Raw genomic sequence first — 27,744 nt, 5'->3', positions numbered from 1 at the left:
TGTAATATTTATATACATTAAGCTTTGCTTTTACTAACATATAAAAATAACATTATGAACCTACTATAAAATGAATGGAAATACATATGGTATACATTTAGTTTAGGATTTTTGGACATTAAAACTTATGTTTATAGACATATAAAATAAATAGTAGAATAAATTTCACTTTTTGGTCCATTGACTATTATAATTATATGAATCACGTACATTTGGTCATTGACTATTAAAATTTTCTAATTATGTGCATGGTTATGTAATTTGTATCACATTTGGTCCTGTCAATCTGTCATCTAATTTTTTGACAAACTATTGTCGGAAGTGTTCCTTCCAGAATAAGTAAATGCATGCAGTGCTCCTTCTGGAAGAAGCAAATGCAGCACTTTCGACAATAGTTGGCTAGGAAATTGGACTACATGACCAAATGTGATACAAATTACATAGTCATGCATCCAATTATAAAATTTTAATAGTTAAGAACCAAATGTGATTCATGTATAATAGTCAAGGGATCAAAAGTGAAATTTTCTCTAAATATTATGAACCAAAAGTGAATGTAAATGCTTATGATTTATATTTAATTAATTTATTTAGTATTTATGAACATTAATGTTTATATTTTATTTATGAGCATATAGAACATATACTATGAGTATAGTGCACGATGAATATTACTAAACATGATGTGTTAATAGTATATTGTCTATGTACATTAAACTTTATTTTTATGAACATATCGAATGAATAGTATGAACATACTATAGAGTGAATGAAATGCATATAATGTACACTTAGTTTAGTGTTTATGGACACTAAGATTTGATTTATGGACATACAGAACAAATATTATGAACATGGTTTATGATAATGTTATTAAATATGGTGTACTAATTGACATTTGATATAAAACGATGTCGTTTTGGACCATGATCCACCATGGAAGCAACACGCATGACCCGTATTTACTAAAGAAATATACTCTCTCTATCCTATTTTATCTGTCTTACTTACTATTCATTGGTTAAACCAACTCCTTTTTTTTCAGTATTTTTTACTATTTTAAATTTAATTTTTTTTATTTAATAGTACTTTTAATGTAGTTTTTAAATATATAAATTTTGTATACTAATACTAAACTTAATAGTATGAAAAATATAATTAAAAATAACTTTCCTCGTTAATCGAACCAAACACATAAAATGGGATCAAGGGAGTTTTATCTTGGAAACCTTAAATAATACACATAGAATAAGTAAAATAGAAAACATGTGTATGTATTTCGTGTTATGCGTTTATGTACATCATGTTACAAAATTTTGTACCTTAGACATAAAGATTCTGTACATAGAATAAATTAAAATTTATTTTTAAACATGAGAAACGGAAAATTACAAAATCTGTTAATATTTAAATATCAAACGTTACGATACATACTTTATTATGAAATTACTTTATAATATTTAATCTAAACACTAAGTCATTATAAAGTAAAAAAAAATTGATATTAAATACGATACATACTTTATTATAAATTATAATAAGATATTATTAGAATATTATATATAAATAATATTTTGAATATTTATTTATTTATTTATTTACACTATTTAAATATGATAAATAATATAATTATTGAATATATGTTACTAAACGTGTATCGCACGGGTGCAATACTAGTTTGTCAATATGTAGTCTAATAATGCAATATGTAGTCTAATTTGTCAAGTCAATAATTGACCCGAGCACAACTAGTTGGAAGTATATGGGTTATAGATAGAGTTTGATTTTCATTGTAGATTGGTAAGTCGAGTTAATTCAATTTTTGGTCCTAAATTTATAGGTGTCAGTTTACTTTTAGTCTTTTTTAATCAGAATATTCATTTTTGGTCTTAGTATTATTGTGACATGACTAATTTTGGTCCTCTATCAAAAAAAATCATTGAAATTGCTTTAAATACAAGAGTATTTCGCTATTCAATTATTTTTTTTTTCAAAAAGTAAACATAAAATATATAACGGGTCAACGCACTTTGTATTTAAAAGATCAAAATGTCTTTCTATTTAACAAAATTTTAATAATTTTGTTGATAGAGGACCAAAATTGGTCATGTCATAATAATATGAGTTTTTTCCCATTTTGGTCCCTTGACTATGGCTCATTCTCAATTTTGCATTCCGACTTTTAATTGCACCCAATATGGACTTCCGTTACCTTTTCCATCAATTAGGCGTTAAGTTGAGGGGTATTTTGGTCCATTCATCTGCTGCGCGCTCTTTCTTTGCTTTCTTCTTCACAGAGAAGTTGCTGGCATCAAGCTTCACAAGATTGGTAACTCTAGAGATTACACAAGGGAGCGTGCCGGAAATCATGTTGCCCTAGATGAACAGTTTTGATAAGTTCTTAGCATTCTCAATGGTTCTGGGGAATGAGTCGTTAAACCTGTTATTACTCACGTCAATTATTGAAGCGTAGGGGAGACTAAATATGGGTTCTGGGATCTTACCCTCTAAAAAATTATAGTTCACTCTAAACCGCACAACACTTCGACAATTCCGATAACTTGCTGGCAATTCCCTTGAGAACATATCTTGGAGTAGAAGGATCCACGTCAACTTACCTCCGTTACACAACTTTGGTGGTAGCTTTCTAGAGAATTGATTTTCCGACAAATCTTAAGTGACTAGAGAAGATGACATCCCAAAGTTTTATGGGATTTACCCGGACAGGGAATTGGCGTAAAGGGACAAGATTCTCAAGGTGGTGGAGTTAGCCAGGCCGGCTGGGAATTGGCCGAAGAGAGTATTGTTGTAAACTTGCAGGACTTGTAGATTGGGAAGACAGGAAATTGAGTCCGGAATTTTGCCGATTAATCTGTTCCCGGACAAATCCAAGTCCACAAAGTTACTCAAGTTCCCAAGCTCCTCTGGGATTTCTCCGTCGAGTTGGTTGTAATAAAGCTCAAGAAGTTGCAAGTTGGGTAACATCCCTAGCTCTCCCGGGATCTTTCCCACAATGCCATTTTCACTCAGTTCAAGGTCCACCAGTGAGGCCATGCTCCCAATTCCCACCCGGATTCTCCCTGAGAGTTTGCACGCCGTTAACACCAGATTCTTGAGCTTTCTCAGCCCTGCAGAGATTGATGGAATGGCTCAAGAGTAACGCGTCAAGTGGTGAAGAAAGAAGTGCAGCGATTATCTGAGTGAAAGATTACATAATGGAAACAGAGAATGTAGTCTGCTAAAATACATGAGGAAAAACGGTTATAACAAGCTATAACAAACTGATGATCATTAAAGACTCTAATGCCCTTTCTTGCTATTGATTTGTGTTAGCAGACTCAGTAGCTTTAGTTGGCTGCTGCTTCGTTGTCTTCTTCAAATCTTGGCTCACTGTTCTCCAATAGAGATGTTCACCGGTAGCCGCCCCGGGTGAAACCGCCATTCTCATTGAAGTTGAGAACTTCCGGATTGCTGAGGTTAGTGACCGACAAAGGGAACTCACCTGTTAAGAGGTTGAAAGATAAATCAAGCGACCTTAAAGCCTGCAAAGGCGTCAAGTCCGGCAAAACTCCGGTCACATATGTACCCGTCATGTTGAGCTCTTCCAAGACCGAGCAATTGGTGATGCCGAAAGAAACCGATTTCCATGGAAATGATTCTGGCCGAGGCGAATAACTCGCAGCTTTAGCCTTTGTTGTTGACATTGTAAGCAATAGAGGAAAAAGAAAGCAAAGAAATCTAGGGTTCTTGGTGTTTGTTTGCAGAAGAACTTCTCTATGAAGAAAAAAGCAAAGAAAGAGACGACCAACAGGTATATTAGGCGCGCAACAGATGAATGGACCAAAATACCCCCCAACTTAACGCCTAATTGATGGAAAAGGTAACGGAGGACCAAATTGGGATCATTTTTAAAAGTCAAGGGACCACATTAGGTGCAATTAAAAGTTGAAATGCAAAATTGAGAATGAACCATAGTCAAAGGACCAAAATGAAAAAAACTCTAATAATATTAAGACCAAAAAAATTATTTTAATAAAAAATAGACTAAAAATTACCCATCACCTATAAATTTATAATAAAAATGGAATTCACTAATTATCTTTTACGGAGTACATCATATTGCAACCTTATATTTATAAATTAATCAAGTTGTTCCATGACATTCATGATTTACTTAGGAGTTAGGTCTAGGATGGTAGCTAAAAATAATGATTAAAAAATGGCGGTTCACAAAAAACAAAAAAGAAAACCAAAAAAAGAAAAGGAAAAAGAAATGAGGATCAGAAATGAGGATCAAGTCCTTCAACACAGTATAGGTGATTGCTGCGTAAACGAAACTCTCAACCCTAACCGATTAGTCGATTTGGGAGCTTCTGATTTGCTTTTCACAAAGGTGAATGAATAAACAATTGTAATTTGGAAGTCCGAAGATTTTTTCTTCTTGCATAATATTTCAAACCCTAATTTCATTTTGCAGAAAAACCCTAGCTTGTATATATCAGATCGATAGTTACCCGTCGGTGAGATTTGAGTTCTGGAGTCACGGGTGCGGGCACGGCCGAGGAGTCGGGTTCCGAAGCGGTGGACAGTTTAAGCGAGAAATGAGTGCGCCGAAGAAGAGGAATTTTCAGATAGAGGCGTTTAAGCATCGGGTCGTGGTTGATCCGAAATATGCAGAGAAGACCTGGAATATCATTGAACATGCGATTCACGAGATTTACAATCATAACGCCAGTGGCCTTAGTTTTGAAGAGCTCTATAGGTTTGGAGTGCTTTTTCGTTTAACTCATTTGCCTATACACTTTATACTTGTTCTGTATCTGATTTTGATATCCAAGAATGGTAAACACATGAAATTTGATGCTGCTACAACTTGGAATTCTGAACGATGGATTTGAAGAAATGAGGTCCCCCTTTTTATTTGGATAACAATCATGTGCTTTTGAAAAAAAAAAAAAGAAGAGAGAGCTTAATTTCACTTAGTAAGATGGATGTGGTTTTAACTAGAATTTGAGTGCTTTCTGCTTCTTGCAAGGTTAATTCTCTCTTTCCAACCCATGTTACCTTATGCTGTGTTTGATGTTATTTTTAGAAGCATGAGCTATTATAGGAAAGTATGATGCCCTCACACTGCAGTTTTGGTATTCCCTAGTAGGGTTTCTTGACCTTTCTAGTTGGAAGACAAGGTGTTTGTGTTTTACTGTAGAATCCTCTAAAAGAACCCTGGTCCCTTGTTGGTGTTCCTAAATGATAAGGAGAACAAAACCATAAATTCAAAAGCTACACCACGAGCTAGCTTTGGTAGAATGATGAAGAATAAACAATTATTATCAATGTTTTCAATGGTTTTGCTTCATTCATATGTCTTGTGTCGTAAGTTACATAAAGTAAGCATCTCTGTATGTGGATGATATCATTTGATTATTTAGAAATTTTGCAAAATTTTCTCATTTACATCTTAATGTTGAGGAACTTGTAATTATTGATTGGGTGTTCACCTGACATCGTAGTCAATTATCATGTTCAGTACTTCAGTCCATGTCTAACTGAAGCTCCAAAGTTTTAGTGCCATTGACAGTTTGTGTGCCCAATGATATCCTTTCTCCTTTGACTGCATGATTCTTTTTTCCTTTCAGTAGTGAACTTACACTTTAAAATAGGTAAAGTTTTATGTTGCTTATGATTGTTGTGGGGTGATTGGGTGGTAGGAGTTAGTGTGTTTATAGTCATTGGCCTTCCAATCTTCTGTGTTTTAGATGAAGGAAGTTTGGTGGTTTCCAATAGTGAATTTTTATTGTACTTGAATATTAAGTTATTGGCTTACAGTTTTCCTGCTACATTTTGGTTTTCTAAATGTATGGTATTTTCAGGAATGCATACAACATGGTCCTACATAAATTTGGAGAGAAGCTCTACTCTGGCCTTGTGTTCACTATGACTGAACATTTGAAAGAAATTTCAAAGTCAATAGAGGTTGCTCAGGGCGGTTTATTTTTGGAAGAGCTGAACAGGAAATGGGCAGATCATAACAAGGCATTGCAAATGATCCGTGACATACTAATGTACATGGACAGGACTTTCATTCCTAGTACACACAAAACACCAGTTTATGAGCTTGGAATGAATTTGTGGAGAGACAATGTTATCCACTCTAACAAAATCCAGACGAGGCTTCAGGATACACTTCTTGAACTTGTGGAACATGAGAGGACAGGTGAAGTGATAAATAGGAGTTTAATGAGGAATATAACTAAAATGCTGATGGATTTAGGTTGCTCGGTTTATGAAGAAAACTTTGAGAAGCCTTTCCTTGATGTCTCAGCTGATTTTTATCGTGTTGAGTCTCAGCAGTTCATTGAGTCCTGTGATTGTGGAGATTATCTAAAGAAAGCTGAGAAACGCCTCAATGAAGAGATTGAAAGGGTATCTCATTACTTGGATGTAAGAAGTGAGGCAAAAATTACTGCTGTTGTGGAGAAGGAGATGATTGAAAGCCATATGTACAGATTAGTTCACATGGAAAACTCAGGTCTAGTGAATTTAATTCTAGATGATAAGTATGATGATTTGGGAAGGATGTACAATTTGTTTCGAAGAGTACCGAATGGACTCTCACTACTTAGAGATGTCATGACTTCTCACATTCGAGAAGTTGGTAAGCAGCTTGTCACTGATCCAGAAAAGTTAAAGGATCCTGTAGACTTTGTTCAAAGGCTTTTGGACGAGAAGGATAAACATGATAGGATTATCAACAAGGCATTTAACAATGACAAATTGTTTCAGAATGCCTTAAATTCATCATTTGAGTATTTTATCAATTTGAATCCTCGATCTCCTGAGTTTATCTCTTTGTTTGTGGATGACAATCTCAGGAAAGGGTTGAAAGGGGTTAGCGAGGAGGATGTAGAGATTTTATTGGACAAAGTGATGATGCTTTTCCGTTACCTTCAGGAGAAAGATGTATTTGAGAAGTACTACAAGCAGCACCTTGCCAAGAGGCTTCTTTCAGGGAAGACCATCTCTGATGATGCTGAGAGAAGTTTGATAGTTAAGCTGAAAACAGAGTGTGGGTATCAATTTACATCAAAACTGGAAGGCATGTTTACTGACATGAAGACTTCACAGGATACTATGCAGGGCTTTAATGCAGCTATGGGTGGTGAAATAGCTGATGGTCCTACACTTGCAGTCCAGGTCCTTACTACAGGGTCCTGGCCTACTCAATCTATTACACCATGCAATCTTCCTACTGAAATTCTTGGGGTGTGTGAAAAGTTTAGGACGTACTACCTAGGGACTCATACTGGGAGGAGGTTGACATGGCAGACAAATATGGGCACAGCTGACTTGAAAGCAACATTTGGGAAAGGGCAGAAGCATGAGCTTAATGTGTCCACATATCAGATGTGCATCCTTATGCTCTTCAATAATGCTGATAGGTTGAGTTATAAAGACATAGAACAAGCTACAGAGATTCATGTCTCAGATTTAAAGAGGTGTTTGCAATCTCTAGCTTGTGTCAAGGGGAAGAATGTTTTGCGGAAGGAGCCCATGAGCAAGGATATTGCTGAAGATGATTCCTTTTTCTTTAATGAAAAATTCACTAGCAAATTCTTCAAGGTTAAAATAGGCACCGTTGTTGCACAGAAGGAATCTGAACCAGAGAAACAAGAGACCCGACAAAGAGTTGAGGAGGACAGGAAACCTCAGATAGAGGCAGCAATAGTGAGAATTATGAAGTCACGAAGGGTGCTTGATCATAATAACATTGTTGCAGAAGTCACGAAGCAGCTGCAGTCCCGGTTCCTGCCAAATCCAGTCGTTATAAAGAAACGTATCGAGTCTTTGATTGAGCGGGAATTTTTGGAAAGAGATAAAACAGATAGGAAGTTGTATCATTACCTGGCTTGAAAAGCAAAATATACAAGAAATTCTTACTCTGTGCAACCGCGTAATTTCAGCGGCGAACTGATCAAATGTAAGTTGGAATGTATTTTCATTAATCACTGCTAGCTCAGATGGGCTTTTAGTGACATGTTTGTTTGTTCAATGCATAAAACTAAGACAATTCCTGAAATATCAGTTATGAAAATAGTTTCTGAATCTGTATCAATTTCATGTCTTACACATTATGGCATTGCTTACCTCTGAAAACTTGTGTTTCCTTGTCAGTTTGATTGTCTGGGAGGTGAAGATGAGATATTGGAGGAAACCAAATGGATAATTGATTTCACTCTAGCCAAGAACCATTTGGCTTCCTCCAATTCTCATTTTCAACTCAAAGATGGAGCATCCTATACTGTCATGGATAGGGAGAGTGGTTTATAGATCCTGAGACTTCCAGATGTAGGGAAGGCATATATATAGTGTTTTCAATGAGAAATCAACAAGTTTTATGTTGGAATACAGAACCAAAATGTGTGATACAGAATGCAGGGTTTGTGGACAACTACATACTTGACCATATGTTTAGATATTGTATCATGCAACTTGAATTACTTTATGGCAAATTTTTAAACCTGACTAATAATAAATGAAGTTTGTGGATCAATTCTTTAATTTATGTGAAAATTCGTAACACTTATCCGAAGATACGCTATAAACCAGTCTAGGTTTTCATAGGTAGTTTTCGGCAAATTATGCTGTGCATCCGTATGTACCATGCATGGTGCATACGGATGCAAAAACGACGTCGTTTTAATAAAACGCGTGTCTCCCCTTAAAAAAAAAAATCAAGTTCGATTCCCAGCAACAACATATGAACTAAAATTTCAGAATCGATGAACTATAATTCCAGAATCTAATCTATGAACTAAAAATTTCAGAATGAATGAACTAAAATTCCAAAATCTATGAACTAAAATTTCAGAATCGATGAACTACAATTCCATAATCGATGAACTATAATTCCATAATCAATGAACTATAATTCCATAATCTATGAACTAAAATTCCATAATGAATGAACAACATAATGTTGTTGCTAGGAATCGAACTTGAATTTTTTTTTAAAGAGGAGATGCGCGTTTGTAATAAAACGACGTCGTTTTTGCATCCGTATGCACCATGGTGCATACGGATGCACAGCATAACTATTGGTAGTTTTCATAGAGAGTCGAACTCATGAACTGACGTGATAAGTAACCAAATATCAAGGAACATATAATCTTTAGTACTTTGTGCAAGATAAATAACACTTTGGGTTCTCAACTTCTAATTTCACAAAGTTCTAAACATTAAAAATTTAAAATAATGAAAATATTATAAATCAATAATAATCAAGGCTAAAGATTATAAGAACATCTCCAACCCCTCCATCTCCAAAACACCAAATTTTTTCAACAAATATCACATCAGAAGGAATATTCTCAACGTATTCTCACACGAAATTTTATTCATCCCCAATCCATTTACATCAAAACACCAAACTTTTACACTAAAATAATTTTATTTTTTAATTATTAGTTCGAATTTAGTTAGTTTAATATAATTTAGTTCGAACTTAATTAGTTTAATATAAAATATAATTTGTAATGTAAATAAATTAACATTAATTTTTTTATAACATTAATTATTTTAAAAAATCGAATTTAACAATATTTTTGAAAATTTAATTTATTCCACAATAATAATACAACATACAACATCTAGTACATTTAATTATCAAAATTACTAAATCATTCCCACAAATGCTCAATCAATGCATTACAGAGTGCATAATGAGCTTCTTTATCTTTAATTTGTCTATGCCGAGCAAGAAATTCTTGAAATATAATATTCTCATCTCTAGCTATATCAACTTCAGGAGTCGGTGCTTCCTTCCAACCTTGTATATCTGCTTGCTCATCACGTTCGTCCTCAATGATCATAGTGTGCATTATAATGCAAGATGACATCATATCATGCAATACACATTTATCCCAAAAACGTGTCGGTCCCTTGACTATTGCAAATCGTGATTGGAGAACTCCAAATGCACGTTCTACGTCTTTTCTACACGCTTCCTGCATCATCGCAAATAACTTCTTTTTGGGTCCTCGAGGTTCATGAATTGTTTGTACCAATGTGGACCATTTTGGATATATACCATCTGCTAAATAATATCCAGTGTGGTACTGTTGTCCTTGAATAACATAATGACAAGGAGGTGCTATACCGTTTGCAAGATTGGAAAACAAATAAGATCCTTCCAACACATTAATGCCGGTATTCGACCCCGGCATACCAAAGTGTGCATGCCAAATCCAAAAATCATAATCGGCTACAACTTCAAGAATAATAGTTGGTTCTCTACTCCTCCCAGCATATTGTCCAGCCCAAGCAGTTGGACAATTTTTCCATGTCCAGTGCATGCAATCTAAACTCCCAAGCATCCCTAGAAAACCACGTTTTTCGCCAATTTGAAGCAACCGTGCAACATCATTAGCATCAGGTGCTCTTAGATATCGTTCCCCAAAGACATCTACAATTGCTCGACAGAATCTCTTCAAACTTTCAATTGTAGTTGATTCTCCAATCTGGATATATTCATCTGCTGGTATTCCATACGCCAAAACTCGAAACGCCGCTGTAACTTTTTGTAAAGTAGATAAGCCCAGTCTACCGATTCTATCATTCCGTTGCACAAAATAGTTGTCATGGCCTTTAACAACATTGGCAATTCGTATGAACAAATTTCGACTCATTCGAAATCGTCTACGAAACATTGCTTCAGAATATTTTGGATACTCTGAAAAATAATCATTCCATAATCTTCGATCTGCTTCTTCACGATCACAATGAATCACTCTATGACCAAAAGTCGAACCTTCATGCCTTGGGGGTTGATTATCCATATTTTTCATGTAGGAAGCTATGACAAGGTTGTGGCTAGTATATGCATGGGTTAAAAACTGTGTTTGTGCTCGTATTGCACTTGTGAGATTGTACTTAGAATCTGGTGATGATGATGATGAAGATGAGGATGATGATGAAGAAAATGGCATATGACGTTTTCAAGTGTTGGAATTCATATTTGAATTCGTATGTTTAGAGATAGATGATAATGGGTTGAATGCTCAATTTGTTGGTGATGAAGAACATTTTTATAGGCATGATCATAATTGTTTAGAACCGTTAGATTAGATCGTAAAGATCACATCCGTTCATTGGTATGCTTGTCCTTTTCCACACATACTCCAATAAAAGATATCACATGCATCTTTGAATCAGCTTTTATCTGAATTGTTTAGAACCGTTAGATTAGATCGTGAAGATGATTAGAGAAACGATTGTTATTCAGTTTCAACCGAACAGAGATACAGGAGAGTATATAAAACAGATCACATCCGTTCATTGGTATGTTTGTCCTTTTCCACACATACTCCAATAAAAGATATCACATGCATCTTTGAAGAATCAGCTTTTATCTGAATTGTTTAGAACCGTTAGATTAGATCGTGAAGATCACATCTGTTCATTGGTATGCTTGTCCTTTTCCGCACATACTCCAATAAAAGATATCGCATGCATCTTTGAATCAGCTTTTATCTGAATTGTTTAGAACCGTTAGATTAGATCGTGAAGATCACATTCGTTCATTGGTATGCTTGTCCTTTTTCCACACATACTCCAATAAAAGATATCACATGCATCTTTGAAGAATCAACTTTTATCTGAATTGTTTAGAACCGTTAGATTAATCGCGAAGATCACATCTGTTATTGGTATGCTTGTATCTCTATAAATACTACAATTCAATTTTAGAAGTAATACCACCTATCTTTTGAATATCAATATCTCTTTCTAGTTTAACAGTCATTGAAATATGTCAAAACCCTCACGTTCAATCCGAACTTCCTCATACTCTAATGAAGAAGATAAACTCCTTTGTACTATATTCATGGATATTGCCCAAGATCCTGAAAAGGGCAATGATCGCTCTGCACCAGATTTATGGGAACACATTGCACAAAAATATAAACAAATGCTACCGGCACACATTTGTACCGATCGAACTTCAAGATCGTTGCATAGTCGTTGGGCAAATATATCAACAGCGGTTAGCAACCTAAGAGGGTGCATTCAACAAATAGAGAACATGAACCCAAGTGGTGCATCTGAACAAGATATTGTGAGTATCTTGTAAATTTGTGTTATTTAGTTTTCTCTTATTTTTTGTTTTAATTGCGTTGTTTAATTAGAATTATATTTTATTTATAACAGCTTGATAGAGCAAAGGAGTTAGTAAAGCAAGATCCCAAATTCAAAGGCGGATTTAAGTTTGATCATGTATGGTCGATTGTCAAAGGCATGCAAAAATTTTGCAGAACTGGGAGCTTGCTAAATGTTGGAGGTCGAAAAAGAACTTCCGAAGGATCACAATCACAATCTTTCGGAACCGAGAAATCAATAGGCTCTTCCTCATTTGCTGTTGAATTGAATGATGATTTTGAAACTGATGAACATTGTAATGAAATGAACAATGTAGGTGAACGTCCTACGGGAAGGAAGAAAGAAAAGATGAAGCATAAACTCTCGGATGAGCGCAATCAATTTATTGCCGCAATAGAACAACAAACTGCACAATTCAAAGGAATGTTCGAAAACAATCATAAGCTACTCCAAAAACAATATGAGCTTGATTTGCTTACAGCTCAAAATGTAGCGAACAAAATAACATTGGTGATAAGTGCTTATTTGTCTATATTTTCCCCCCTTTCTCTAAGACATTTTGCATATAGATCATTCCAAATTTCATGAGATTGGGACTAAATTGTGTTATTTTGCAAGGAGTTTGGTTTGGAAAGCATTGGAAGCAAAGATGAGTAATATCATGCATTTTGGTGGATATTGGAGTCAAGTGGAGCATTATGGATGTGGCGCCGCATTATGGATGCATTAGGAGTCCATGGGAGCCAATGAGAAGTTAAGAGGATGGAAAAAATACTTCCAAGGGAGCCTAGGAGTGGTGTATTCAATGGTCTTAGTCATTTGGGCAAACCAAAACAAAAGAGGAGCAAAAGATCAATACATTGTAATTTTCGCTCATTTCGGACACTGTTCGGTGTTTTGACCATATCTAGGCCTAGGAATGTCCAAATGGGGTGATTCTTGCACCATTCTAAATCCAACTTAAAGAGATACAACTTTGTTGAAGACCATAAGTGCCAATAAAATGGTTTTAGAGGAGGAAAATAGCCTAGAAGTCAAGACAAGTGCACAGAATTCTGTTTCCAGGAGCCTCGTACTGCCTTGCGTACGCCCATCCATCAGCCCATCCATCAGCTCAAGAATGAAGCAGGTGGCGTACCCCCTAGCGTACGCCCGTCCTTGAGGGCGTCCCTACCTGCTCTGCCCCTTTTTAAGCTCGAATTGAGCTCTATTTCCACGGTTTTGACTCTTGTTAGAACCCAAGACATTTCCTTTCACTTCCTTTCATATTTTTAGGTTAGAATTGGCTTAGATTTATGTTTCTTAACACTTTTGAAGCTTGTAATCTTGGATTTGAAGCTTGGATTCCAACATTTCAAGATTCCACCATCCATTTTCAATAGAGAAGCTTTCATTCCTTTTATCTCTTTCTTTTGCAAGATTTATGTTTATTACTTATGCTTTTATGTTCTTTATCCTATTTAATTATGAGTAGTTAGTTTATGGACTTGAGTTAGGGTTGTATTATCTATCTTGATGCTTGATTTGTGATTATTGCAAAAAAGGGGAAGAACTCCAACCTAGGGTTCATGTGTTTGTGAAGGTTTTGTTTTTATATCTTGTTAATGTTTGATGTACACATTCATTAGCTTGTTTTTGGAGGATTCCTTGCCTCAACGAGAGTTGGGTGATGAATCCAAGCCACCCCTTGCATAGACCCGATTTCTTCCTATGAAAATTGGAGGAATTGGGGGCTTTAGATGCTTTGTGTGCTTGATGGACTTGGAATTGATTCACCACGAAAGTGGGGTAATTCCTTGTTCTAATCCTTGTTTATTAATCATGAGAATGGTTCGTAAACTAGGATACCTACGTGCGTTCCCGCTTGATTCCTTGGTTACTTGTTCTCCCTAATCCCTTAGGTTGTTAAAGCATCTAGATGATAATGCTCCCTAGCTTGAGTCATATTTCTTTATTTTGTATTTATCTTTGTGTATATGTGTTAGTCTTACCATTTCCTTAAACTTGTAGTTTGCTTAGCTTCTTGTTGATTTCCTTATACTAGTGCCTAGTTTATTGTGATTGCATATTGCGTGTCATAACCCCCAATCCCCTGAGGACGACATTACACACCCGAGCTCACATCTTATTTTTGCTACATCAATTGGGAAAAGAAAAAAATGGCATTAGCAAAACGAAAAGAAGATAACAAAATCTTAAGGATGAATTTAAATTTGATAGAAGATCCAGCTGTGCGTGTGTCGATTAGACGCCAACAACTACAAATTGTTGCAGAGAGAAATCAAGAGCATGGTGGAGGAGTTGAATCAAATCGTGAATTTGATCAATTCTTTGATAATTTGGGAGGAAGTGGGGGTGGACTAGGAAATTATTAATTTTATTATATTTGTTCAAAATTGTGTTGTATTTTCAAATATTATTATTATGTCGTATGTATTTTAATTTTTATTATGTTCTAGTAATGTTTGATGTATGTCGGTATGTATTTTAACTTTTATTATGTTCAAGTTATGTTTAATGTATTTGGAATTTTAATTAATATATATTCAATATTAGTCTTGTTTCGATCGTCTCAATGAGATCTTTAAAATGGTATAATTTTTATTTAATAATACAAAGTTTAAATATAAGTATTTAACAAAATAAAAAATTACATATAAAACAATTAAAGGATATATTTAGAATTATAAAAAATAGCAAGGGCAAAAGGGTATTTTGGCATTATAGCGCGGATTAACAGTGCAGCGCCAAATATAGCGTTGCGCTTTCTTTAACGCCATTCTCTTTGGCGTTTTAGCGCGATGGCATCCCACCTTGGAGAGAGAAATTTGATGCGATGGCGTTTTGGGGATGAAAATTGCAGTCCGTTGGAGATGCTCTTAGCATCCACATCATCTAGTATCTCATTCAATCACAAAAACATATCTCCCCATTAGTTTTAAATTTTTCTCAATTTGTTGTGAATCCACCAATTTACTATACTATTATTTATTTATTTATTTTAATTATAAATTTATAATTGTAATGAAAATTAATTAAAATAAACATACATACGTCCAATTAAAATGATAATTACAAACATTTAAATTATTTTCGTTGTTACTCTATTTATTTTAATTATAATTAAATCATTCAAAATTTAATTAAAAAATGTATTACAAATTTGAATTTTGTGAAAATAATAAGACAAAACAAACAAAGATTTTGTAATACATACTACGCATGAAAACAAAATTACAATAAAAAGAAGAAGATTGAGAGCGGTTGCTAGCTAGCGGCCACTCTCAATCGTCCATATAGGCGCGTGCCGCTGGGTTACACCATTAGACGCAATTGTGCGTTTCACAACGCGTTTTTTTTAACCTACAAAAAATCTTATTTTTGTATGAATAAAAATCAACAAAAAATCACTATCTCTATTAGTTAAAAATCGTCTCATAATCTTTTCAAAATTCATCAAAAGTTTATTGATAATAGAGATGCTCTAATGCTTCATAAGCTGCTTCAAAAATTAACTTTAGCAACTTGTTACAGTTGGTAAACGAACTACTAATGCAATTATAAAGTCATATGTTTAACTCTTGTAAAGATGGTGTTTGGCAAATAGCTATTAGCGGGTTTGACTAGTTGATAGCATTATTGTACATTGCATTTCATAGTTTGTAGAATAGTTTAGAGGCATGTACATAGCAACTAGAGCTTGTAGAGATGCTTAGAACATTCTAGAACCTTAGCTTAGAGGAATCATCAAGCTTGTATAGAGATTTTGAGAGATTTCTATAGAGCAAATCCTAGTCGTAGGATTAAGTAGATTTGCACCATCATTGAAAAGGTGGAATGGGTATAAATACCACTCAATAACCTCATTTGTAACATTAAGACTTTAAGCAATTCAAGTTCCTTACGAAGCTTCCGAGTGCTTTCTTAGGTTTCTTTGAGATTCGTGTCTTACTCATTTTCTTAGCCTTCACATCATTTACTTAGCACTACTTCCAACGGTTGAGCGAAATTGACTTAGCTATTGCGAGGGAAAAAATAGCTAAGACCGCACGAGACATCGTTCGTGACAATTAGCTGGTTATAGAAAGATGTTTGGTAAAGTTGTCAGCTTATGATTACATTCAAAATGACCTTTAAAGGTATAATTTATTTTCTCAAAAAGTTTATGGAAAAAATTATTTTGAACAGTTTTTAAAATTTTAACGTCTTGAAACAATAAGTTTGTTAAAAAAAAAAAAAAGTGAAGTAAAATGATATTAGTTTGGTAGGGATTTAGGTGGGACGTTATGCCATGGAACCGTGTTCACCATTCATGGTGAACACGGTTCCAACGGTGTTAGTACACCGTTATCTTTTTTTTTTTTTTTTTAATTAATTGCGTGACTTTTCTTCTTTATTTTCATATTTTGCGGTTTCACTTTAATTTGAGGTGAACAAAAATTTCGGACATTCATAAATTATGAATTCATGCCTGCACATTCACTTTGGAACCATGCCTACACATTCCCGTCCGAAATCACAGACATTCATAAATTATGAATCCATGCCTGCACATTCACTTTGGAACCATGCCTACACATTCACTTTGGAACCATGAGATTATGAATTTTCTGTTATAAGATTATGAATTTTCTGTTATGAGATTATGAATTTTCAGTTATGAGATTATGAATTTTCTGTTATGCGATTATGAATTTTCTGTTATGAGATTATGAATTTTCATTACATTCATAATTTCGGACATTCATAAATTATGAATTCATGCCTGCACATTCACTTTGAAACCATGCCTACATATTCCCGTCCGAAATCACGGACATTCATAAATTATGAATCCATGCCTGCACATTCACTTTGGAACCATGCCTACACATTCACTTTGGAACCATGAGATTATGAATTTTCTGTTATAAGATTATGAATTTTCTGTTATGAGATTATGAATTTTCAGTTGTGAGATTATGAATTTTCTGTTATGCGATTATGAATTTTCTGTTATGAGATTATGAATTTTCATAAAATTCATAATTTCATAACAGAAAATTCATAATTTGATCAAACGCGCGCCGTTAACTCCACATCCGCGAATTTTTTTTTTTTTTTGCCTAAAAACGACGTCGTTTTGCCTTGTGTTCACCATTCTCGGTGAACACGATTCCATGGCATAATTTGCGGATTTAGGTGTAGTAGTTTAAGCCCATTGTATTGGGGCAAAATGTTTGGTAGGAAGTGACCAAATTGAAGCAATTAGCCCAAAGTAAGAATCTGACTTGGCCCATACGGCTGTGGAAGAAACATTCAAATGGAAAGCAGCCACGACAGGAAAACAACAAAACCGAATTGGGCGGCTATGGCGCAGCCTACATACATGCAAGTTCTCACCTCGGATGCTGTTACAATTTTCTTCAATTCATCTTCAACAATATAATGCTTACTCCCTAACAGAAAACCAATAACAACAAACAAATGATGGGATCTAAATAATCTATCTCTCATTCCATTGATCACTCATCACCGTACCGTACCAGTGGATCGGAGAAATATAATATAATATTAATGGCCGCCATTATTGTTTCTTCTTCCTTCAGTTCTTGTTTTCTCACCCACTCGCCGACCAGGAACGGGTATGGACGAGGAGGAAGGTGCGTCGTGAAACCCAAATTTAATTATTGCAGAGTTTCATGTGAAAAGAAAGGAGTAGATTTCAACGACCCGGAATGGAAGAAGAAGTACCAGGAGGAGTTTGAAGCCAGATTCAGTTTGCCGCATTTGAAAGACACGTTTGATGCAAAGCCAAGGCCTACCACATTCTCCTTAAGCAACAGGTGCCTCTCATCTGGGTCCGATACGATAATAATCATCCCCATATTCTTGGTGTTTTAGTTTGTTTCTCAAAATTAAATGAAATCCCATGTTTTCTGTCGGATAGAGGTGTTCATCCCACCCGAAATGGCATCGATGTGTTTGATGAACAGAAGCATAGTTACGTGGATGATGCAGATAGAGCGCTGTTGAAGGTGATTAAGTATGCTTCCCCCACTTCTGCTGGGGCTGAAGGGGTTGATCCAAACTGTAGTTGGTTGGAGCTATGGTATATATAATATATTTCTCCTTCAAAATAATATATATATATATATATATATATATATATATATATATATAGTTGAGACGAAACAGATCGTTCAGTTTTGTCCTGAATGTCTCAGGGTGCCTCGTGCGGGGCCGCGTAGGCACATATACTTTGAACCTGATGAAGTGAAAGCTGCAATTGTTTCTTGTGGGGGTCTCTGCCCTGGTCTCAATGATGTTATCAGACAGGTTTAATTAATTAATTAGCTTTTACATTTGCAGGAAAATTTTGTTTCCTTCTGCATGCATGCATGTGTTCACTAAGATTCCCAGTTTTGTTTCAGATTGTTTTCACTCTTGAGACCTATGGAGCCAAGAAAATTGTTGGGATACAATACGGCTATAGAGGGTTCTTCCAAGATGGTATTCCTGAAGTACAGGTGAGAATTTGTGACCCTAACTAGTAAAGAATCATAAAGAAATAGATTAGCCTATGTTGTTAACCGGCTCAAAACGCTGCAAGTCGAATTTGAAACCTTGTGGCTACCAAGCAGCATTGCACTTTAGTCTTCTTTTAGGAGATGATGATTCCTCTTCCAATTTTGCAGCTTTCCCGAAAGGTAGTCCAGAATATAAACCTTTCTGGAGGGAGTTTGCTGGGAGTTTCTCGTGGAGGGGCTCAGAACAATAGGATTGTAGACAGCATACAGGTTGATTAATTAAGGTTACTTGTATATGTTTTGGTTTAGGTTTTTGTTCTTCCTTGTACTGTAAGTGGCTAAGAATTGAATCTGCAGGCAAGTGGAATTAACATGGTGTTTGTGCTTGGCGGTAACGGCACTCATGCAGGAGCAAATGCCATACATGAAGAAGTATTATCTATCTTTTTCTTTGCTTTGCTTTGCTTAGCTTAGCTTAGCATATGTTACAGAAACAGTACTGAAATCCCATTTTTGTGGTTTCTTGGAACCTTAAATTGTTTGTTGTGTGGTGCAGTGTCGTAGGAGGAAGATGAAGGTGTCTGTTGTGTGTGTACCAAAGACAATAGACAATGATATACTGCTCATAGATAAGACCTTTGGGTTTGATACTGCTGTTGAAGAGGCTCTCAGAGTTGTTAACTCAGCATACATTGAGGTTAGTAGGATATATATATAGCATTGTCTGTTTGCCAACACTACTGAGTTTGCTGTGGTGAAACATTATTGTGTCCTTAATCTTTAGGCTCACAGTGCATATCATGGCATTGGAGTGGTCAAGTTGATGGGAAGAAGCAGTGGATTCATAGCAATGCATGCATCTCTAGCAAGTGGACAAATTGATGTCTGCCTCATCCCCGAGGTACTTCGCGTTTTCCAAACACATCTCACAGTTTACCTCTCCCACCAGAGCTCCAGAGGCAATGGGTTCTCGAGATTGGGACATGTCAAATTCCTTCAATTGGGAAAGAGCTTTCAACTTTTTTTTATTGGTGACGAAGAAAACCTGTAGCTACTTTGACTCTCTGAGGGTGTACATTAAGTAAACCCCGCCTTATAATCCTAACTAACTAAGGACCACAAGGAGGTAACCAGCCAAAGTTGCCCATAGCTGATCAGCTCAAAATAAGTTTTTTTTTGTCTAGTTCATAGCACATCTCATGGTTTACCTCTCCCACCAGAGCTCCAAGGGCAATGGGCTCTCGAGATTGGGGCACAATTTATTTCTTAATCTGCCTTTCAAATTCCTTTAATTAGGAAAGAGCTTTCAACTTTTTTTTTGGTGATGAAGAAAACTTGTAGCTACTCTAAGGGCGTGCATTAAGTAAACCTCGCCTTATGATCCTAACCAAGGACCACAAGGAGGTAACTAGTCTAGGTTGCCCATAGCTGATCGGCTCAAATGAAAGCACATCTCATGGATTACCTCTCCCACCAGAGCGGGTGGCCCTCGAAATTAGGATGCAATCTGTTTTCAATCTTGTCTGTCAAATTCCTTCATTTGGGAGAGCTTTCAGCTTCTTTTTTTTTTTTTTTTTGTTTTTTTTTTTTTTGTTTTTTGTTTTTTGTCTGGTTCAGGTGCCTTTCAAGCTGGATGGAGAAAATGGAGTGCTAAAGCATTTAGAACACCTTATAGAGACCAAAGGATCAGCTGTGGTATGTGTAGCTGAAGGAGCTGGACAAGTAAGTAATCTTGTGAATCTTTATAAACTACACCGCGTTGTTCAATGCAGGCCGAGCATATAATATATAAACATGAATACGTACAGGATTTGATGGAAAAGTCGAACTTAAAAGATGCATCTGGGAATCCAATTCTTTCAGATGTTGGTGTCCATATCCAGCATCAGATCAAGAAGCACTTCAAGAAGATCGAGCAACTAGTGGATGTCAAGTACATTGACCCTACATACATTCTCCGGGGCTGTCGGGCAAGCGCCTCAGATGCAATAATGTGCACTGTTCTAGGACAAAACGCTGTAAGATAACTCTCGCAGCCACTCATTACTCTACTAGATTGCGGTTTCAAGATGGTTAAAGATGAGATTTTTCGTGTTATATATATGCAGGTGCATGGTGCATTTGCGGGATTCAGTGGAATAACGGTGGGCATATGCAACACGCATTACATTTACCTGCCGATTCCAGAAGTGATTGCTGCCTCGAGGCATGTCGATCCAAACAGCAGAATGTGGCACCGCTGTCTGACTTCCACTGGCCAGCCTGATTTCAGCTAATATCGACAAAGCCAATGCTATAAAACGAAAAATTGTTATAACAAGAATGACTGTATGAAATAAGGTTGTTTTTCACGGGAATACTTTCGGATTATGAGTGGTAATCATACTCGAAGGTCGAGTCTAGAAAGTAAACGTTCAACTAAATGTTCACACCGAATTCTGAACACACTAAACATCATGCTTCATGACACTTTTATTAATCCCTTATGATTTTCAGTTCTTCGAGGCTTGCTTTTCCTTAGCTTTCTGAATCTTCAAAACCTTCTTCACAATTTTTTGTTCTTCAACCAAGAAAGCGCGGATGATTCTACACAAAAGAGTAATAATTGGATTAATGCACTCATAGCTAATGGTGTAACGAAAATGGAAAGGCGGGGGAGAGGACACATACCTCTCCCTAACGGCACTGCCAGAAAGGACACCACCGTAGGGACGATTCACAGTCCTCCTCTTCCTAGGCAATCTGGATCTCTTGTATTCAGCAGGCCTTAGGTGCGGGATCTACACAGCATTAAGAAACTTCACCACTTACTTTTAAGCACTAAAGAAACGGTATACAAATATGCTTCCAACTTCCACAAAATGATATTCAGAAGTGCAAGAATGAAGAATATGTATCACGAAACGAAAATAGCTACCTTCTAACATCCTGGTACCTCTAATTAACCTAGGTATTCATTCGTACATGCCATGATGTTTTTGGTGACCCGGAAAAAACAAAGATCAACTCACAAACATCACACCATTTGAACAACTCATCAACCAAGGCTCATATTCCAAACAGAAAGATATGAAAAGCAAAGGGTCATGGTTTCGAATAAATCCTATAGGCTACGAAACAAGATGAATACAAATATGGGGGTTTGCTCAGATGGTGAGCATTCATCACTTCAAAGTCACCATGGATAACCAGAAATGAAGCATTGCATAGTTCCAATAGAAGATCAGAGTTGCAGAATATGAATATCACATTTGAAACACAAGAATGTAAAGTAATCAAGAGACAGACTCACATACCCCTTGAATTCTTTTCCCAGAAACAGGACATTTAGGACCACTAGCTCTCTTCTTGGTACTCTGGTAAATCAGCTTTCCACCTAGTTTTCCCAAAATTATCAAGTTAATCCGTCTCTTTACCACTTCATTACTTCTAATAACAGAACCCAGAGCATAATCAATCACATTATACGATCAAAAACCGAAGATTGAGCCAATGTATAGCAGAGATCAACGATAAAGAAGACAAAAATACATTAATAAGTTAAAAAGTTAGAAACTTTTTAGGCAAAACGGTTCTTGATGATCATTACCGGGAGTTTTGATGACCCTGTGTTGGTTTGATTTGGTGGCATAGCTATGCCGCTTCCGATACGTCAATCTCTGAACCATCTTCTTCACTTCTTCTCTTTCAGTGCTCACTGTATCTTCTACTCGTCGCTGACGGTAAACCTAAAAGTTGACTATAAAAAATATCCACAAAATAGCCTTTCGAAACCCTATTATAGAATATATTACAAAATAGGTCCCCCAATGTTTGAGAAATTATAAAATAACGCCAATTCACTAAGACTGATAGAGAATATAATAGAATCATAAGGCGAGTTTTTGCACGGGTATTGTATTGTGCATCGCATGTGGAGTGGGTTATATTGTGAACTATTGGCAGTGATAATAATAGTATTCAATGTGAATGATATCGGATATAAGTGCAATTTGCTACACTATTTGTACCAAATATATATAACACGACATTAATAAAAATTGATACCTTAAAACTTTTTCATAAAAATAATGAATTAATGAACTTTGTGTAAAATGAAACGAGTTTGTATATAGTATTAGTAAGGCTTATATTTTAGTGAATTCTAAATTTCTAATTAATTTAATCATCGACGACGGATTACTCGAGTTATTTTTATCAGATTGATTAATTAAATTGAAATCAAAATATGATCAATTCTATATACTATTCAATCAAAGTGTTGACCAGAGAAGGCTGCATCAATTACATAATTGAAGCAATTGGAAAAGTTTATTGCTTTGATTTACGAGATAGCGTTACACGAAAGCTTGCAATGCTATACGAAAGTACGCTCTAAATGAAGTTTATCTTGTAATTTTAGTGGATAAAAGGCCGCAAGAAGTTAAACTAGCCTAGGTTATTACAGCCGGAAAAATTCATTGTTTTGATTTTTATATAATTTTATGTATATATAAACACAAGTATTAACTTCAATATGAAGATGGGAAGAGCAAAAAAGAAGGTTGTACTTGAATTTTTGTTTGTTGGAAGCTAATGGTGCTTAATTTGTTATGGCACCATTGCAGTTGGTCTCTTGTTATTGCAGACATGTTAAGCACCCTTGAAACCAACTTCATATCCACTTGAGAAAAGAAGTAAAGAACATGATGATGATGATGATGATGATGATGATCTGTATCCTCTTCCTTCCACCTACTGAAACCCCTCAACGTGCTGTTTTCACTTCTCAATATGTCTTTCAGCTTCCTCTCCTTCTGCAATAAATAAGGAATAGGGTAAGCAACTGTGTCGAGTACAATTGACTTTTTTTTTTTTTTTTTTTGAAAACCTCAATCAGCCATATAATTAATTGCACTAGATAAAATTAAATATGATATATTTATTTTTGACGAATTTTAAATGACTATAAAATTCACAATCATTACTATCAAAGGTGTACATTATGACCCGGCCTAATCGACAAAAGACACCAACTGCCTTGCAATTCTAGCCGGCAAATATTGTTGTGAAATAAATTAACCAATCTAAATTGTCCATAACTGACATGTTCAGACCAAGAAGGTCAATTGTTTATTCCCACTAAAAGTTAATTATTGCACTAAATATTGTGAAAACAAGAATTGACAATTCTCATTAGGTCTGTTGCACTTGTACAACTAGACATGATATGCAGACTATATGAGTTCTACTACATGTACTCTCAAATTTTACTGCTTCACTTTTATTATCTGACGTGGCAAACAATGATATATTATTTTCATTACATGAGTTCAAAAAAAATGTCTACATACATCCAAAGTTTGTTAATCTACATAATAATTTTCAGATTATAGGGTTTGTTTGGTTATCAGCGAATTGTGTTAGATAGCGGGTTTGACCAATGGTTTGTAAAAAAATATTTGGTAAAATTAGCTGTTTAGATTAGTGATTGAGGTGTAAAAAATCATATAAAGACATTGCTACAAAAACTATAATAATAATACGAAATTATAATTATAATTATAATTATAATATATTATTATTATTATTATTGTTATAATTATTATTGTGAGCATATAGCCATTAACGTGCAATCCAACTATAAGCTTAGGTTTTTAGTTGAGATGGAGCACATGCTTCAATTTGGTATTAGAGCCAGACTAAAGGTCATGGGTTCGAATCTCAACGCCACTCATAAGTGACTACGGTTTACCACAATCGTACACGTGAGGGGACGTGTGAGCATATATCCATTATTGTGTATCCAACTATCAGCTTAAGTTGGGTTCGAATCTCAACGCCACTCGTAAGCGAAACTTGCTTCAATTATTAGTTTTAGTTTTGTTGTTGAAAAAAAAAAAATACAATACATTTTGGCTCCCCTTTGTATTTCAGTGGGATCCCACATTCGTGGGATAACACTAAGGGGCCTTGAGAGGAGCCTCAAGGCCCCTTAATTTATTCTTCCTGTTTGATGTTGTCCCACATCGAATGGGAAGAAGAAACTAGCCTCAAGTCTTCTCAATATTATTGAGGAGACTTGAGCTAAAATATAATTGAATTTTTTTTAAAATATAAATAAATAAATTATTAAGAAAGGCATTTTGGGAAAAGACCTTTACACCTTTCTTTACCTAAAATGTCAAACCCAAATGTTGCTATTTGCAGTTGTTGGGTTTTTTTTTTTTTTTTTAAATATCGTGGTATTTTTATAATTATCACCAATTTTACTATGAAAACATGCACACCAATATCTTACCCTTAGGATTTTTATTTTAGAGTTTATGACTGTATTTTTGGTCTTATTTGATTTAGTGGTTCATTGATTTTATAAATTTTACTAGGTTTGCATATTTAAGTGTTCAAATTTGCATAGTGAAGTGATGATAATTACGAAAATGTCTTTTTAAAAAAAAAAAAAAATTATCATATTCCTCAAATTTTTACAAATGTAAAACTGAAATTGATTCTTATTTTTCTTTTTATGTTATCATAGGATCATTAGCCTATATATATACTCCGTAGTCCGTATATACATACCTTGTGAAGACTTTTTGTGACCTCCCTTAACAGCCCAATATCTTCTGCATTTCGAACTTCTGGATGCACTCTCTTCTGCCCCTTCCCCACCGCGCCTGCAGAGGATTCCTTATCAGCTTTGACAAACCGCCAGAATGTTCTTATGCATTCTTCCAGGATCTCCACAAGCATGTCACTTGTAATTGGGTTGGCCTTCGTCTTCTCCATCCAGCTATCCTCTGCTCATGCAAAACCCTAGCTAATTTCAGTATCTTAATATCCTCTTCTTTGACAGAAAACCTTTTTTTTCACTTCATTCTTACCCTTTATCAGAGGAACTTGTAGAAGACTGGGAAAATCACATCTGCACTTGATGTAATGCTGAACTCTTGTCCCTTGAAATGGTTCATCATCCATGAATCTCAGCATGAGCGCCATAAACTGCTGAAACTCCTCAGAGACTTCATCGTATCGATGGATCCGGCGCGGATCAGAGCCCCGGAGATCCAAGGCTTTTACGTATTGCCAGTGCAGAAATTCCCAGGAGAGACACATCTGCCCAACATATACAGCTTCCAGATCTCTGCGCACTTCTTTGATGAAGCTTGTCAGTGGATCAACCCCACGGTTTTTGTGTTTGAATAGCCAAATGTTTTGTGAAAGTAGGGACTTGAGTGATGATGAAGATTTCTGGGTTGAGAGTAGTTGCAGTGGATCTTTTAGAGGTTCTTTCTGCAGAAAACCTGTAAATATATATTTTGCATTATAAATGGAGAAAAACACAGATGTTTTCTTGTGAAGGCCGATTACTTTTTACACGTGGACCGTAGTCTCATTTTTTTGCATGACTCTGAAACCAAATTATAGCATGTGCTCAATCCCACTTAAAAGTCTAAGCTGATAGTTGGATTGTGCATTTACCATATAGATACTAGTTATATTTTCTTGATTTTTATCTGTGTAGAATAAACAACATTAGAAAATTAATGCATGCATGCATGAAAATGTGGAATGTGGTGTTTATGAAAAAGTCATAAATGAAAAAACTTACATACATACCTATAGCATACATGTTCTGATAGGTCAATATGTCAAATCTTCTCATCCTCTCTCTGTAAGCATGGTAGAATTGGTGGAGCTCATCAGCCATGAAATTTTGAGGCTGGAAGCTTTGGTCAACATTCTTCCATGGCTTCCAGTAGTCTTCTTCCAAGTAGTCTTCTTCCATTATTATTTCTGGAGACTCATCAGATTCTTCAAGAATTGTGGGCAGGCTATTGGTTCTAACCTTTCTAAGTTCTGACTGCAATTGTTGGATCAACTCTTGATGTTCCCATCGTCTGTTTGCATTATCCCCAGAATCCAAATCTTCATGAAAATCACTCTCTGATAAAAATCTGCAGAGATGATCTTGTTCCAGCTCCCTGAGCTCTTCTTCCATTATTACATCACTTTCTTCACTGCCAGCAAACTGCCCAGAATAATCGTCTGGGATTTCTGGGTGGTGGAATATAACCACGTCCAAATCCTTAAAGGAATCGATCTCGAAATCTTCATCTGACAAGAATCCATCGCTCAAGGAATCTCCTAATCTGCTCATATGCTCAAAACCAGTTGACGCAGAATCAGAATCTGTAACCAACCTCTCTTTTTCTTCGGAGAAACCGAAATCCTTGTGGGATTTGTTCTCTGCTTTACCTGATTCTCTCTTGCTTTCTGCACCATCAACCTCCGAAAAATCAAAACTTTTCTCCAAAGAACCATCGCCCTTTCTTAATCTGCAAAACCAAATAAAAATCTCAGACAGATCTTAGTTAACATTCAAGAAACAATAAAATAGAATGGGGTGATACCTGAAGAGGAATGAGGTGAAGTGACAGAAGAGTGGGAGCAAGTAGGAGAAAACAGAGAGCGAGAAAGTCCCCAGGAGAAACGTAAAGCGAGAAACATAGGCCATGGTTGGAGAGCTCAAAATGGGGCGCCATGGATTCAATCAGCCATGGATTCAGAGAAGAGAGACGCGGGGAAAAACAACAGATCAGAGGCAGAGGGGTTCAGGGAAATTAATTTGGATATGTGAAAAGTCAAAAGATGGGAATAGACAGAAGAACTGCAAACCAAAAACGGAGGTGCGTGGTGGTGTGTGGGTGATGGAGGATGTTGAAATCCGACCAGACTGCAGAGTTGTGGAGAGTTAAGGAAAGATAGTTACATGTAACCGACCATTTCTGGTACCATCGACACAGAGAGTGAGTCCCATGTACTGTATAATGTATTATTGAAGTTGGTGAGATTTTTGGGTCTGGAATTTTGCCGACGGCAGCTCCCAAAACACACAAGAAAGCCGACGCTGAAGCTTCCCTTTTGGTCCATTCCACGTTCATATCCATGGCATATTACTAAATCCATGCATAAACATAAATTTGTAATCTAATTTTAATTGAGATAAAACACATACTTTAATTTAATATCGGATCTAAGCTAATTTTTTGAGTCATCAAATAAAAAAAAAAAAAAAAAAAAACTATGACCTACCTGTTGC

General features: G+C 35.7%; 4 protein-coding genes across 6 annotated transcripts; 2 read left to right on the top strand and 2 right to left on the bottom strand.

Annotated features, from left to right (window-relative positions):
- Window positions 1–4,249: 4,249 nt before the first annotated feature.
- Window positions 4,250–8,113, top strand: LOC109151334 (cullin-3A-like). 2 transcript variants are annotated; one of them, XM_019299305.1, is made up of 3 exons: window positions 4,250–4,393; window positions 4,478–4,762; window positions 5,871–8,113. In XM_019299305.1, the coding sequence occupies exons 2-3, from the start codon at window positions 4,602–4,604 to the stop codon at window positions 7,909–7,911; spliced, it is 2,202 nt and encodes a 733-aa protein (XP_019154850.1). In that variant the 5' UTR covers window positions 4,250–4,393; window positions 4,478–4,601; the 3' UTR covers window positions 7,912–8,113. The 2 variants fall into 2 exon arrangements, with proteins under 2 accessions (XP_019154850.1, XP_019154851.1); XM_019299306.1 differs by lacking the exons at window positions 4,250–4,393; window positions 4,478–4,762 and adding an exon at window positions 4,769–5,035.
- Window positions 8,114–9,677: 1,564 nt separating this feature from the next.
- On the bottom strand, window positions 9,678–10,985 carry LOC109151123. Its single transcript, XM_019299044.1, has one exon. It carries the CDS (start codon window positions 10,983–10,985, stop codon window positions 9,678–9,680), a length of 1,308 nt encoding a protein of 435 aa, XP_019154589.1.
- Window positions 10,986–17,570: 6,585 nt separating this feature from the next.
- Window positions 17,571–21,141, top strand: LOC109151336 (ATP-dependent 6-phosphofructokinase 5, chloroplastic-like). Its single transcript, XM_019299310.1, has 11 exons — window positions 17,571–17,978; window positions 18,083–18,244; window positions 18,360–18,471; window positions 18,567–18,662; window positions 18,831–18,932; window positions 19,020–19,094; window positions 19,219–19,359; window positions 19,447–19,563; window positions 20,280–20,384; window positions 20,471–20,680; window positions 20,771–21,141. Exons 1-11 carry the CDS (start codon window positions 17,710–17,712, stop codon window positions 20,936–20,938), a joined length of 1,557 nt encoding a protein of 518 aa, XP_019154855.1. The 5' UTR covers window positions 17,571–17,709; the 3' UTR covers window positions 20,939–21,141.
- LOC109151335 lies at window positions 20,994–27,321 on the bottom strand. 2 transcript variants are annotated; one of them, XM_019299309.1, is made up of 9 exons: window positions 27,056–27,249; window positions 26,262–26,980; window positions 25,526–25,945; window positions 25,224–25,441; window positions 23,213–23,458; window positions 22,252–22,437; window positions 21,959–22,038; window positions 21,333–21,442; window positions 20,994–21,248 (listed from the first exon to the last, which is right to left on the bottom strand). In XM_019299309.1, the coding sequence occupies exons 1-6, from the start codon at window positions 27,157–27,159 to the stop codon at window positions 22,402–22,404; spliced, it is 1,743 nt and encodes a 580-aa protein (XP_019154854.1). In that variant the 5' UTR covers window positions 27,160–27,249; the 3' UTR covers window positions 20,994–21,248; window positions 21,333–21,442; window positions 21,959–22,038; window positions 22,252–22,401. The 2 variants fall into 2 exon arrangements, with proteins under 2 accessions (XP_019154854.1, XP_019154853.1); XM_019299308.1 differs by lacking the exons at window positions 20,994–21,248; window positions 21,333–21,442; window positions 21,959–22,038; window positions 22,252–22,437 and having other exon boundaries at window positions 23,042–23,458; window positions 27,056–27,321.
- Between the last annotated feature and the right edge of the window lie 423 nt (window positions 27,322–27,744).

This window comes from Ipomoea nil, unplaced genomic scaffold (genome assembly GCF_001879475.1).
Source record: "Ipomoea nil cultivar Tokyo-kokei standard unplaced genomic scaffold, Asagao_1.1 scaffold2283, whole genome shotgun sequence".
In the NCBI taxonomy this organism is placed as follows: Eukaryota; Viridiplantae; Streptophyta; class Magnoliopsida; order Solanales; family Convolvulaceae; genus Ipomoea; species Ipomoea nil.
Note: the sequence above shows the minus strand (reverse complement) of the source record. Positions and strands in the feature narration are given on the sequence as shown.